Genomic DNA, 14,025 nt, shown 5'->3' on the forward strand with positions numbered 1-14,025 from the left:
GTGGGGGGTTCCCATCCTTCATTCCTCCTCTCCAGAGGAGTGTCCAAGAGGAGCTGCACGCCAGGGACAGAGTGGCTGTGTGAGGCACTGCTCACCCACTGGTGCCATGTCAGGAGAGCTGCAGAGCAGAGAGCTCCGGCCCTCGCTGTCCTGGGCACTGAGGGAGTGACCAGAGCATTGTCACATTCCCCTGTGGCACACTGTGTGTCCTGCCTCCAGGCAGGAGGGAGCAGGAGGGACACACAGCCAAGCTGAGGCTCTGGATTCTGTCCAGGCTGCCTGATCTCCTGGGACTTTGTGAGTGTCACCACCACTGCCAGCGCTGTCCCCTGAGCAGCTCCCCAGCTTGTCTTCCCCCTGCAACATGATAAAATCTTGAGCTTTAACAATACCCCAGTGCCTGCCAGCCCACAGGCCACAGACAAAGTCCTGCTGCCCTTTGAAACATGATGCAGAGCCCACGAGCAGCACTGCTGTGCTGAAAGAGACCCAACTTCCTCCCTGTCCTTACTCTGCTTCTCTTCACTCACCTTTACCCCTCTCATATCCAGCCTCTTTCTTGTTCCTTTGGCATTTTATTTTAGGAGCCAGCCCTGCTGTCACTCCTGTGCCAGAGTTGACTGAGCACTGCCTTTAATTCCTGTTGTTTGTCTGATCTCTTTTTCCTTGTCTTGGCAGGTGGTGATGGCTCCACACGAGCCCCCAGTTGTGTTTGTGGACAATTACATCAAGCTCCTCGCTGACTGCAGCACTGACACATTCCAGAAGATCCTCGACATGAAGGTGAGAACCAGTGCAGGGCTTCTGTGCTGCTTTGGGATTGCTGGGGACTTCAATTCAGTGTGAATTTTGAGGGGCTTGGGGATGAGAGAAGCGCTTTAAGACAAGTGTATCTTTACTTTGAAAGTAGAGTTGCTGCTGAAGAAAAAGTTTCGAGTTCATTTCACATTTTGATACCTGCTCTGCTCGGGATCATCCAGAGCTCTTTATGCTGGCTGAGTGGGAGGTGGAGGTTTGAATGGGCTCTGCTGCAGGTGCTCCCAGGTCAGTGAGTGCTGTCCCTTGCTCCCTCAGGGCCTGAAGAGGAGTGAGCAGAGCAGCATGTTGGACCTTTTCCGCCTGCGCCTCCCCGCTCCTCCCCCCGGCGGCGACGGCTCCGGCTCGCTCTCGCTGAGCGCTCCCACGCCCGAGCAGGAATCCTCCCGCATCCGCAAACTGGAGAAACTCATCAAGAAGAGGCTCTGAGGGAGCACAGGGGAGCTCCCTGCCTCGGGGCTGCTGGCAGGGAGGGGGAGCAGAGCTGGTCAGGTTGTGATTTACACCCCTGTGCTGTCCCTCCCAGTCCCTGCTGTGCCGCGACGCTTTCAGACCGAGGAGGAGGAATCTGACCATGGTGTTGCCCTCAGCTTAGCAGGAGTGATACCCAGGGCATTGCCAGGCCCATGTGATGGAGAAAACAGAAGTACCTGGAAGCCAGCAGCTACAGAAAGCATTCAGGTGGATTCAGAGACTGTCTGGCTGTGATACACTTGGTGTCGCAGCTTTTATCCTGGCTGAGCTCCTGCTGCAGCACTGAGGGTTTTGCCTCAGTTCTCACTCCCTCAGTTCTCACTCCCTGCTGCAGAGCTGTTCCTCTGATTCATTATTTATTGTGGGGTGGGGGGAACCAACCCCATCACCACCACCAAAACCCCAACCCTTTAACAGCTGGGATCCAGGCACCTGCAGCTCCACTGGATCAATGAGATGCCCAGGAGGGAACCCCAAGGCAGATTTCTCCCCTGCTCCCAGGACAGGCATGCACACAGCACCATGAAACAGCAAGGCAAATCCTTTTCAGAACAGGAGGAAAGGGCTGAATTAATGCCTTCTGCACCCTGGCAAAGCTCCTGCCAACCAGCTGGCAGCCTCTGTTGCTGTTAGAGCTTAAAGCAGGACCCGTGTGGAGCCCTCTCCAGCTGCTTGGTACTTCCCTGGTGTGTGCTGGGCTCACCTGCTGTCCCCAGTGGGAGTTCCCATCCTTCCTGGCCAGCATCTGTCCCTCTCTCCACAAAGAGCCCTTCATGGAGCGAGTGTCAGACTGCTCCAGCCCCTCATTCTCACTCCAGCTGGAGTGTCCTGAGCAGGGATGTGCCACCTTGGCACCTCTGCTGCCCTGCAAGGGAGAGGTGCTGGAAATGTTGGCTCTGTCAGGGCGCCAGGGTCACTTAGTGGCACAGGAGGCTTTCAGCAGCCTCAGGCTTCAAGGCCCTCCTCCTCCTCCTCCTCCTGCTCCTCTGAGCCTCATCTTGCAGCAGTGCAGAGGGGAGGAGAACCAGCAGTGAAATATTTTGGATAACCCAGCTCCCTCTTGCCATGGCCCAGCTCCTGGCTCCCAGGCACTGAGCCAGCGTGGAGCAGGGCTGGGATCAGTGGATGCTTCTCCAAGGAGTCTCCATGCACTGAGGCCTCACCTTTTTATTAGCACTGCTGGATTTCTTCCCAAACTCCTCTGTGCCCTTTCTGGGAGACTTTGAAGGCCTATGCCCAACCATGAGTGCATCCCACACGGGTGTAGGGCAGATCAGCCAGTCGTGCCTGTGTTATTTAACTCAAACTTCACTTGCATGTGCAGGAAAGGGAAGTCCTGTACCAGTGTGGCAGGTGAGGAACAACCATGCCTTCCTTCCTGGGAGGGTTGTGCTCCCCACCAGGGCAAGTTTGGGCCTTAGGACTGTATTTATTTAGGGGCTGTACTCACAGGGATTGTAAAAATCACTGCTTCACATCAGGGAGGGCAGATCAGACTCCAGGAACATGAGTTCCATCCAGACAGAGCTTCACTGGGATGGGGAATGAAGAGCAGCAATAACAACACCTGTGGGGAGGGACAGCAGTTTCTCATCACTCCAGTTTTACAAAGCTGCTGTTGCCTCCTGATTCCCCGTTAGGTGACAGAAGGAGGAATGGTTGAAAGCACATTGGGATTCTGAGCAGCCATTCCCCAAGGACAGATTATCTCAAGGTGCATGTGCAGGATGGCTCACGAGGCACCACACTGCAGAGCTGGAGAGGAGGGAACATGGGTTTGCAGAGATTCATTATTCCCATGAGGGGATGAATAATTTATTTTAGATGAATTTTTCTTTGCTTTGTCTAAGGCTAAGTCTCTTACTAAATTATGAATAGCTGAAGACGATGTTGAAGTTATCATCGTGTGTCTTACCCAAAGGCTTCCCCCATTTCATTCTCTGCATTTCATTCTGTAGATAAGAGGAAATAAAATGAGAAATGAATTTTTAGTTTCAGCCTTTGAAGAACGCTACAGGGCTGAGTATTTGGAGTTCCATTTTCAGAGAGCAAATCCACAGTTTCCTACTTCTGGTGTAAGAGTTTTGTGCCCCTGGCTCTTGGGTGTTTATTAGATTTGGCAGGTCTCTATTTGTGCATTAGCTCTTTGGAGTTTACAGCTTTGGGGAATAAAGGATGATTATGTGTTTTCTGTACAAAATGCCACTTTTTATGGTTTCAGACTGGGGTGTAATCCTGGCTGTACGTGGGGTGTGACACTAACGTGAATTAAATGGTAACTGATGCTCATTGCTGGGTGTTTCTGTATGGCTGCAAATCCCAGTGGCTGGGATGGACCTCACCCAAACTGTGCTGGACCCAGCACTCCCTGCTGTCCATCTGCTCCTGCAGCTCCTCTCTGCCTTTTCCACCTTCTCTGGCACCATCCACACTCACAGCAGCTCCCTGCACCGCGTGGGTGGCTCCACGCTCCCGACCTTGTGCCTCTAAATAATCACATCAGTTCTGCTGTCTGCCACTGTGGGAGTGATTTCTGGGAGATCCTAATTTTTCCTTTGGAATTAATTAAGGGGTAGTGCCTTTTTCCACACTCTGCATGACGCTGGAGCAGCTCCTTTCACTCAGAGAATTAATGACTCATTTGCTTTTCTCCTGGCGGTCCTGCCCCCTCCGCCCTTGGGCAGGAGCAGCGCCGGGCGCTGGGTGTTCCTTTCTTCCCCCAGATTTACAGCCAAGACTCTGAGCATCCCAGTGACGATGGCCAAGCCTCCACGAGCCTCTGCTTGGCTCCACGAGGGCGGTGGCAGCAGGGCTGTAAAAGCTGATGAAACCTCGGCAGCTTCAGCCACGCGCTGTCAGCGCTCGTCCCTGCCATCAGTCCCAGGGCTGGGTGAGCACAGCTCCTCTGTGACACAGCCTGGCATTTCCCATCCTTTCCCAAAGTTATTATTTCCAAAGTTTTATCTTTTTCAGGTACCACAGGATCCTTTTGGTTTGCCTCTGCCAGCTATGGGGCTGTCATGTGGCATCGGCTGTGGTTTCATTGCTGATTAAGCTGAGCACGCCCGGCCTGGTGGAAAGTCCTTTATGGAAGGAGGATCTTGATAAGAGACTTTTATCTGCCCCATCCTGCCTGTGTGTGGGCAGTTAAAGAGTAAATAATGTGGACAAACAGGCAAGGGACAAGATTTCCAATGGCATCAGGGAATGGCACAGGTTGGTACAGTTTGAGACTTGAAACCAGTCAGACTTTCCGAGGGGGCAGAGTACACGGCCTGAAAAAGCTGAGCCCCTGTACACAGTGACTCAACAGTATTTGAGTTATTGAGCAGTTAAAATTCTGCTTAAACACTTCCTTTCCATCCTAGCAGGCAGAACGGCAGGTCTGGATGTTGGTGCTGCAGGAGACCCTCGGGTGGGCTGCAAAGCCCAGAAATGAGAACCTGGAAAGGCACAAAAAATTAACTTTTGTGTCAAGCCATGCCAGAATGGGAGGTTTTTTGCTGGTAAATAAGGAGCAGAAAGGTTTCCATGAGTTCTGCTTATCCCAGGCACTGAGATCTCTCTGTCTTGGACCCTGATCCCCATGGGAGTGGCTGTGGGAGCACCCACAGCTCTCAGAGGTGACTGCTGGGATGTGCCACAAGTTCTCCCCTCCTAAACTGCACTTAGTGGGTTGTTGGCAGCATGGGTTTTCACCCAGGAGCTGCACAGCAGCTCTGAAATGATGATTGTGTTCATCTGGAAACTGCTCCAGTGCCTTCCAAGGCATCTGATTTCATAAAGGGCTTTTATGGGAGATTTTGGAGCGAGGACTGATCAGTTTTCCTATTGCTTGCAGAGACCAGCATCTCTTTTTTTGGGGGGGGATACACTTAAATTAGAAGGAAGAAAACACCTGTCCAGCACATTTGCTCAGACCCCAAAGATTTCAGTCAAAATTCTTAATGTTCCTTTTCTTTCCATCTGCATTTTTCAGCAAAGACAAACAGCCTCATAGTATTTCTTCAAAGGAATGTAAATTCCTTGAGGAAGTCTCCGGAGTTCCCAGCACCGCATAGCTGCAAACCACAGACGCCTACGGCTGAAAGTTCTGCTCTGCTTTTAATTTTGGGGCAGGGAAGGAATTTTTTTCAGAGGTTTGGGCTCACTTGTGCTGGGCCCATCAGCCCAGACTGCTGCTTTCTGTGCAGGGGAGTGTTGACTTTGGCCGGCTGCAGGGTTGCTTTCCCTCCACAAGAGTATTCCCCCACCAAATCTGATGACATGGCGCAATTATTTCATTAGGATTTTCCAAAAAAGGTTCCCTCGCTCTCCTGTAGTGCTAGAAAGACCGTTTCCTTCTGCTCTCTTGTTTCAGCTTCGGCAGCTTTGCCTGAAAAATGCAATTAGAGGCAGCAGTGCTGCTGCCTGAGCCTGAATGCTTGGGAATGGGGAGGGAGAAAGAGCAGCCTGGAGGGAGAACTTGGGGGGCTTAACCCGGCTGCCAAAATCCCTGCTGTTGGGGAAAGCACCAATGGAGGTGGGGGCAGCCCAGCAGGATCTGGCAGCTCTTTCAGAGCTTCCCAAAATCCGTGCTGGCAGCACTTTGGGATGGTGCACTGTGGGTTGGACCGGGATGTGTGGAGGGCAGCTCATCGGGCACGGTTCCAGAGAATCCCAGAATGGTTTGGGTTGGAAAAGAGCTCCGAGATCATCGAGTCCAACCCGGGACCCATCCCCACCTTGTCAACCCCACCAGAGCACTGAGGCCGGTCTGTCCTTACCCAGGCACGGTGACTCCGCCACTGCCACCTTCCAATGGCAAATTCCGAGCGAGGGGGCAGGACGGGGGTGCGGGAATGGGGTCACCAGGAGGGCAGGGACTGCGGGAAAACGGCGAGTACCGGGAGGACGGGGACAGCCCGGGGGACGGGGACACCGGTGGGACGCGGGGATACGGGGACACGGGTGGGATACAGAGACACGGGTGAGACACAGGGACACCGGTGGGACACGGGTGGGATAGAGGGACACGGGTAGGGTACAGGGACACGGGTGGGACACGGGTGGGATAGAGGGACACGGGTAGGGTACAGAGACACGGGTGGGACCCCGGGACCCCGGTGGGACCGGGCCGGGCACGCCCCGCCCCTGTGTGGCCCCTCCCCGGCCCGGTCCGCCCCGCCCGCCGCCGCCGCCCGGGCGCAGCCGGCACAGGGAGCGCAGCGCGGGCAGGGGCCGGGCCGGGGCAGGCGGCGGCGGCTCGGCCATGGTGGGGCGGCTCAGCCTGCGGGAGGTGCCCGACCTCCCGGACATGAGGAAGCGGGGCGACTCCGGCCTCGACAGCCCCGACTCCGGGCTGCCGCCCAGCCCCGGCCCGGCCCCGCCGCCCTGGCTGCTCTCCTCGGGCAGCCCCGACCGCGCCGCCGCCAACGGGCTCCCGGAGCCCGAGCCGCCCGCGCCCTCCGCTGCGGTGAGTACCGGCCCCTCCCCGCTCTGCCCGCACCCTCCGGAGCCCCCGGGACCGGCAGCCGCGATCCCCCGGTGCCCCCGGTGCCGCCGCGGCAGGTGCGGGGTCCCGGCGGAGCCGCTGCCCTGCGGAGCCGCCGCGCTGCTCCGCGCATCCCGCGGGGAAAGGAGGGAGGAACCCGGGTCTGGCCGCCCTGGGATGGGTTGGAAGAACCGTCCGCTGGTTTTTCTCGGTTTTCACCGAGCCCTCCGGCCGCTGTGGTGTCCCGGAATGGGTTTGCGCCGGGAGGGAAGGGTCCCGCCGGGAACCGGGGTGGCCGGGGCTTTTCACAAAGCTCTGTCTGCAAGGGAAGCTCCTGTCCCTCCTGGCATCGCAGCACGTCTTTGGAAATCCCTGTGGAAAGTGAACTCCCGTTATTCCGGAGTGACCCGGAGCAGTAACTTTCTCGTGCATAAACTGCGGTTTCAGTTAATTTGGTTTTTCACCAAATAGTTTTTGGATGTTGAGCTGCTGGTGCAAATACTTTGGAAACTGCAGATTTAGAGGGAAAATCTTCTTTCTGCAGCGTTGCTGCTGTGAAATTGGAAAAGGCCATAGGAGGGAAAGATGCTCACAGCCCCCCAGCCCCTCGATAGCAAAGACACGTGCAGAGGTGGCTTCAGAAACACACACGGGTTGGGTTCCATCCTTCAGGGCTGCTTTGGTTTCCTCGGGCTGTGGGGTTCGGTGTCGGCTCGTGGTGCTGGGTGTCAGGAGAGGAGCACAGGGACAGGCAGTGGATCACCCGCCGCTCGGCAGGAATGAGTTAATCCTTCCCGACCCTTGGTGTGTGAATTAGGTTGGATTTAATGCCTTCAAACGGGAGCCAGGGCGTAGCTGTGGAGCAGGGAGGTGGCTCACGGCGAGGTGCCCTGTGGTAATTTCCTCTGTGGTCTGTCCGTGGGGGTATGGGGTGAATTCAGCAAGGAGGGAGTTCTCAGGCACCAAAAAATGTTGGTTCTAATTTGAGTGTGGGTTCATGCAGGGAACAGACTACACTGCACAGAGGGGCTGCATTCCTCTCTCATTTCCCAGAGTGGCTCCTCTGCATTAAGCTGCTCAAGTTAGGACCTTGTCTTCAAAAAATGCTCCTGGCCACCTCTAGGATGCTTTAGACCAGTGTGGAGTCAGGCCTAAAGGATGCACCTGTAGCACATCTTGGTATAGCAGATCCTCCTGCATGTAAATGTGAACCTCAACAGCTCTTTTCCAAGGGATAAATAAATCTGTTTCCCTGAGAATGTGCTGCATTGTAACATGAAAGGTACAACAGTATGGTAACATAAACCATTTTGCATTTCTTTTGCAGAGTTCCGTGTTCTCCCCCAGCCCCGTTCTCTCCAGCTGCCCTCCAAGACTGTGTCCTTTATCCTTTGGTGAAGGAGTTGAGTTTGACCCTTTACCAGCCAAGGAAATAAGGTAAATATTGTGTTACAGTCATCTCCTTTGGAAGGAGTTAGAGGAGTTAGCCTGTAAACGAGCAGTTAGGCCTTATCAGTGCCTGTGAGTCAAGTTAATTTATTTGCAGAGCCATTGTTCACTGCAGCTGTACATTCCTGGACCTGGACATTTGTACAGGCTAAAGGAGTGTTCAGCCTCTTTTAATCCCACCCATATGGTTGTTTTGTTGGTTATTTTTCCAGGAAGACTTTCTTACATTTTACTCTCCTGCTTTTCCTTCCTTGCATTGCTCCAAAACGTTCCCTTCAGCTGATTAACCAGGAGGCAATCATGAGGGAAGACCTTCAAAGATCTTCCGAGGACTGTTTCATTAAGGGAAAGAAATTTTGTTCTTTCAACCTCCTGGTTTTATAATAAGCACTTTCTATCTTAACAGCTGTGGCTGGTTGTGTGAACTAAAAGAAATGTTAACATTCAGAGGAGTGCATAATTCTTTTTTTTTTTTTAATGCACTGCATCACTTCACAGCCTGTGAATTATTCCTTTGAACACCATGATTTGCAGTAATGAGAAAAGAAGGCTCCCAGTTGATGACTGTGCAATTAGAGAGAGGCTGATAAAATCAAATGGAAGCCTAATGCAGGGGAGGGTAGGGAGAATTATGTCCTGGTGTGGGGAAGGAGCTGTGCTGTGGCTGGAATTGGAGGCAGTTAACTCCTTAGTTAGTGGAAAAGCCAACAGAGTTGTGGCAGTGTGAAGGAGATTAAAACTTTCTTTTACAACCCAGGCACGGAGGATTTGGGTGTGCAAACTGGAGTGTTTTCCTGCCAGCTGAATCTTCAGGAGTTTGTCTTCAGAGAGTGCCCCGTGCCAGGGGTGATAGCAGAGCACTCCTGGGTGATTCCTGGCAGAGAAAAGCTGAGGAGATAACGTGTGCTTCCCAGCCCAGAGGAGTTGGGATGTTTGTGTGCCAAGCCTAAATGTGGATCAAGGCCTCTGGGTTTGGGAGTTTGCAGGAGGTTTGTACATTCACAGAGCTCAGGGCTGAGAGGACGTTTTGGTAGCGCTGGCAGCTGGGCTAGGCGGTGATAATCCTGGGAATGCTGCTAACATGAGGCTCTTTTCTCATCCTGTAAATGTGTAAGACACCAGCAGATGGTTCTGTGTGAGGTGGGGTGAGGAGCCACTCCAGTACCTGACAGTTCCTCTTCCCCACAAACCCATGAGCAGAGCTCACAAATCCCCTGCAGCAACCCATCCTCAGCCCTGCTTCTTCCACCTCAGATGTCCCATCAGTCGTGCTGATGCCAGAAAACACTCATGCAAATGTGAAATTGTCCTTTAAAGAATCACTGGCCTGAGACTACACAGAGTTATTTCTATGGACGAGGTCAACAATGTTTAAAGGTTGTGTTTCTGTGACTGGAGCTTGTCTCCGACAGAAATGCTCTCCTAGCTACAAGCTACAATTGCACTGCTGTAGTTAAAACTCTGTAGTTTATATTAGAATTACTTCTTCCTCACTGTAATCACTCTTTGCGCCCCTCAGTTTGGGAAGGACATTGAGAAGCTTGATTGTCCAGAGGAGGGCAACGAGGCTGGTGAGGGGGTTGGAACCCAACCCTTTGAGGAACAACTGAGGGAGCAGGGGGTGTTCAGCCTGGAGAAAAGGAGACTCAGGGGTGACCTTATCACTCTTTACAACTCCCTGAAAAATGGTTGCAGTCAGGTGGGGTTGGTCTCTTTCTCCAGGCAGCACTGACAGAACCAGCGGATATAGTCTCAAGCTGCGCCGAGGGAAATAAAAGTTGGATATTAGAAAAAAAATTTTTTACAGAAAGGGTTATAAAATACTGGAATGAGGTGCCCAGGGAGCACCTTTCTGCCCAGGGAGGTAGATGTGTTTAAAACAAGACTGGATGTGGCACTTGGTTTAGCTGGGTTGTTGGGGCTGGGTTGAACTCGATGATCGTAAAGATCTCTTCCAACCCAGTGATTTTGCCTGATTATTCCAGAATAAACACAGGCTCTTCTGTTTCAGGTACACCTCCTCGGTGAGGTACGACTCGGAGAAGCACTTCATCGCCGACGTGTACCTGCCCGTGGGGCTGAGCGTGGCCTCGTGCAGCCAGACCATCGTCTGCGTGCCCAACTGCTCGTGGCGCAGCTACAAGGCCGAGGTGCGCTTCGAGCCGCGCCACAGGCCCCGCCGCTTCACCAGCACCACCATCATCTACCCCAAGCACGCCAAGACTGTCTACACCACCACGCTGGACTACAACTGCCGCAAGGCCACGCGCAGGTTCCTCTCCAGCGTGGAGCTGGAGACCTCGGAGTGCCCCAGTGCCGAGTGCGGCCTGGACGGCTGCTGACCGCGGCCTGCATGGCTGCTGAGGGCGGCCGCCCCTCTCGCTCCGATCCGCCCCTCACGTACTGTGCTGACTCCACTTGCTAAAAGCAGGCACAGACCCCCTCTCTCAGCTCTTAATTCCTGCTTTTAAGCCTCACGGCAGCCCGAGCGTGGTTTTCTGTGGGAAAATAACTTGGCGAGGGGCTTGGCTCTTCGCCTCCCGAAAGCCGCGAGTTCCCTCCCCTTCCCCGCTGTAATCAGGTGAAAATAACAACGGGAAGTGATTTCCCCCAGAGGAAAAGGTGACAGGTAAGGAGGAGTGTGGGGTAGTGGTTGGTAGGTGGAGATCCATTGGGTGCTTTGGTGATGTGCAAAAAGCAAGGGCAGTTCACTCTCTTGCAGAGGATCCAGCAGGTTGTTTGGTTACACATATTGCTGTCAGCCATTTCAGTTTAGATCGTGTTTTCTCCAGAAGAACCATCCCCTGGAAATTGCTGGAAAAGGCTAACAGAGAAAACCCCAGAATTCTGCATTTAACACATACAAAAATGTTAACAAGTGGCATTCACATTTTGTGTGAAGGTGTAAATTGGGAAGAAAAGGAGTTCTGAGCAGAGTGGGGGATGAACTGCTTCTGCAGCTCCAGGCAGCAGAGACAGGACTGTGTGATTCCAGTTCTTAGGGTGATGAGGAGCCCTTGTTCTGTGTGACACACAAGTGTTTCTGTGCCTGCAGCAGGGCTTGTAACAGAGAATATCAGGCCAGAAATTATCCCTGTGTTGTTGGATCTTGGTGATGTGGAGGTAGAAAACCACAAGTGCCTTATTTTTGCCCACACAGGCTGCGTGCTCTAAAGGAGCTGTAAACCAAAGCAAGATTCAGACAAAGTGCTGGACAGAGAGACCCAGAATGGCCAAGGAGGTGCTGGATTGGGTGTGAGACACTGTTGTGATGGGGTTGGGAGGAGGTAAAAGTAGCGAGGGACAGGCAGGTTTGTAGTGCATAACAAAATCCACAGCTGTAGCTCTGCTTCCCAGCTGAGCTTGTCATAGCACAAATCTGTGTCCTGGGGATTGGGGATGTCACTGGGATGGGGCAGCCTCTGCCTGTCTGCTGGCTGCTGAAAATCCTCTCCTGAGTGTGTGATGAGTTTGGGGACCAAAGGGAATAGCTTCAGATACTATGAAAGTCTGTCTGGATGTTACGTGCGTTCGTTTATCGTGTGCCTTGATGAAAATAAGACAGAGAGGTTTCCTTGTTTCCCCAGAATTTTTTTTCCTGTGTTGACAGAGTGTAGTGTTGAGAGCATCTGCTTTGGGGAGCGTGGGTTGTGCTGGTTTTTTGTGTGGTGTAGTCTCTCAGAAACACCTGATAGACCTGTCTGAGCTGGACACCCACGTGTTCCAAAACTCCCCCAAGGTGTGGGCGTGCAACACCGGTCCTGGAGCAGCTTTTAAAGAGGACTTGGCAGTGCACAGCCCCAAGGGTGAGTTTTGTCAGTGGCAGCCTCGGGAGGCTGTTCTTGAGCTGTGCTTAACGTGTGTTTGTGCAAGTGTGATGGATGGTGTGGAAGTGAATCCCAGGGAACTGAAAGGAGTCGGGAGATGAAGAGTGCAGCAGGAAGGAAACCTTGAGTTTGTATGGTTTGGGTGTTTTTTTATTGTTTTTGTTGGGGTTTTTTACTTATTTATTAGCTCAGCAAAGAACATCCTTCACCTTTGGTACTTGCCTCAGAGAGGCAGCTCCCAAAACAATCCCAGGATGAGAGAGGACACGGCTGGGCAGGCAGCGCTCCGGAGCTCAGAGCAGCGCGGCGTCACCCTTAAACACTTTGGTCTCAGGCTGCAAGATGGGGAGATGTGTCTTAAAGAGATGATGCAATTGTGCCCTAAGTGTGCCCCAGGATGTCCTGGTGGTGTAACAGAGGGCCCAGCTCACCCCACAGCCCGTGGGGTTTCACACTCTGCTCGGTGGGTTGCTCCATCCCTCCCTCGCTCGCCGCAGCTCGCTCCTGCAGCTGCTGCTGCTGGGCACAGGATTCTGGGAGAGCACGGACCCTGGATTGCTCCCACAAATGCTCTCCCAAGGAATCCACTTGGAACACATCTAAGAGGAGGTTGTTTTAAGTTGTAGCCATTAGCTGTTCCTAGTTAGAAGCAAAATAACCCACAAAATGCCCCTCACGCTCCGGTTTTAGGATAAAGCACCTGATTTTTATAAAGCAAGCAAACTTAATGTGTACCTCTTAAGGATATTTTAATTGGTAGAGATACCTTTTAAATTATTTATGTTCCAACATTTGCAAAGCTCTGATTAGCTCTGTGCAAGTGTTCTGGTGTCTGTGATGTTTCCCACCCCCTCCTTCTGATTTTCAATTTGTCTTTTACTTTATTGGTAATAAATGATCTGAAAACCATCCTGCAGGGAAGTCTCTTTATTTCTCATTCAAAGCTTTTCAGTGTTTATTGTGGTAGTTACTTAGAAAAAAATACATAATATTTCCTGCCAATCCCATCTCCCCTCCTTCCTCTTCTATTTTTGTTTACATATTCTAGGAGGGTGTTTCCTATATAAAACTGTCTATATTAAAAACCAAACCAACACCAAATGTTGTGGATTTCTCAGTTTAGTAAGACATTGAAAAAGTTCTTTAAAGACAGCTGAAAATCCTCTCCTTAATGTGTTTGAGTCGTTCATCTGGTACAGTTTTGTTTTTAAAGAGAGTTTCTGGTATGAATTTCAGCATATCCTACAAGTGAAGAACTAATCCCTTTCAAATATAACATGTATTTATCCAGGCAGGAATTTATTTTTAAAATGTAGATGCTCAAATGCTGCATTAGTAAACATAGCATAAATATAAGATTAGAGTGTGTTATGCATTAAACTTTATAAAACCAGAAGAGATGATTATAAGCTATTGTGTTGAGAGAAATGCTGTGGTGGTTTTCTGGATGCTTAATCTGTTCTTTTAACCTTTCCACATTTTGCAGGCGTGCTGATTTTGTTAGTGACTCTGGCAGAGCAAGAATGGATGTAATTGAACATCAGTTAATTAATTCCTAATGGGATTTTTTGCTTACTTTTTTATTGTTCATCTGGTTATGTGCTTGTGGAAGCTCTAGAGTTGCATGTAATGACATTATTGGGGTCTGGGGAGCCGTGGAGCTGCTGCAAAGCTGCTGCTTCCAGCAAAAGGCTCTGAGAGCTTTTGGGTATCCTGGAGTTTTGAAGTATTAAACAGGAGAAAAGCCACTTATAAACATCAATGCTGTATAAAAGGGTCGATTTAAAAAGCCATCAAGAAAAAACCTGAGAAGTCAGCACAGTGTTTTTCAGGGAACTTCAGGGAGACTTTCAGATGTCACCTAACTTTCAAATCTTCCTGCAGTGAGGGCTGGGCTGTTCTCCTTAAATATTGTCATGACACCCTGTATGAAAAACATTATTTTACTATAAAAATTTGAAGTTGGGGAGTACAAGGCTGCTCATG

The 14,025-nt window shown here is 51.6% G+C and overlaps 2 protein-coding genes across 2 annotated transcripts in view; both read left to right on the forward strand.

Annotated features, from left to right (window-relative positions):
* VPS53 (VPS53 subunit of GARP complex) overlaps window positions 1–3,579 on the forward strand; it is a 64,474-nt gene extending 60,895 nt beyond the window's left edge. The window contains exons 21-22 of the mRNA XM_066563508.1: window positions 679–783; window positions 1,075–3,579. Coding sequence (XP_066419605.1) covers window positions 679–783; window positions 1,075–1,245 — 276 coding nt within the window. The 3' untranslated portion in view covers window positions 1,246–3,579. The remainder of the gene's footprint in view (window positions 1–678; window positions 784–1,074) is intronic.
* Window positions 3,580–6,541: 2,962 nt separating this feature from the next.
* RFLNB (refilin B) lies at window positions 6,542–12,948 on the forward strand. Its single transcript, XM_066563673.1, has 3 exons — window positions 6,542–6,745; window positions 8,091–8,200; window positions 10,224–12,948. Exons 1-3 carry the CDS (start codon window positions 6,542–6,544, stop codon window positions 10,552–10,554), a joined length of 645 nt encoding a protein of 214 aa, XP_066419770.1. The 3' UTR covers window positions 10,555–12,948.
* The last annotated feature ends 1,077 nt before the right edge of the window (window positions 12,949–14,025 follow it).

The sequence above is a fragment of the Molothrus aeneus genome, chromosome 20, assembly GCF_037042795.1.
Source record: "Molothrus aeneus isolate 106 chromosome 20, BPBGC_Maene_1.0, whole genome shotgun sequence".
Lineage (NCBI taxonomy): Eukaryota > Metazoa > Chordata > Aves > Passeriformes > Icteridae > Molothrus > Molothrus aeneus.

Coding starts and splice junctions, on each gene's coding strand:
- RFLNB (XM_066563673.1), top strand. CDS start 6,542: ATGGTGGGGCGGCTCAGCCTGCGGGAGGTGCCCGACCTCCCGGACATG. Junction 6,746..8,090: donor CGCCCGCGCCCTCCGCTGCG/GTGAGTACCGGC, acceptor TTTCTTTTGCAG/AGTTCCGTGTTCTCCCCCAG. Junction 8,201..10,223: donor TTACCAGCCAAGGAAATAAG/GTAAATATTGTG, acceptor CTTCTGTTTCAG/GTACACCTCCTCGGTGAGGT.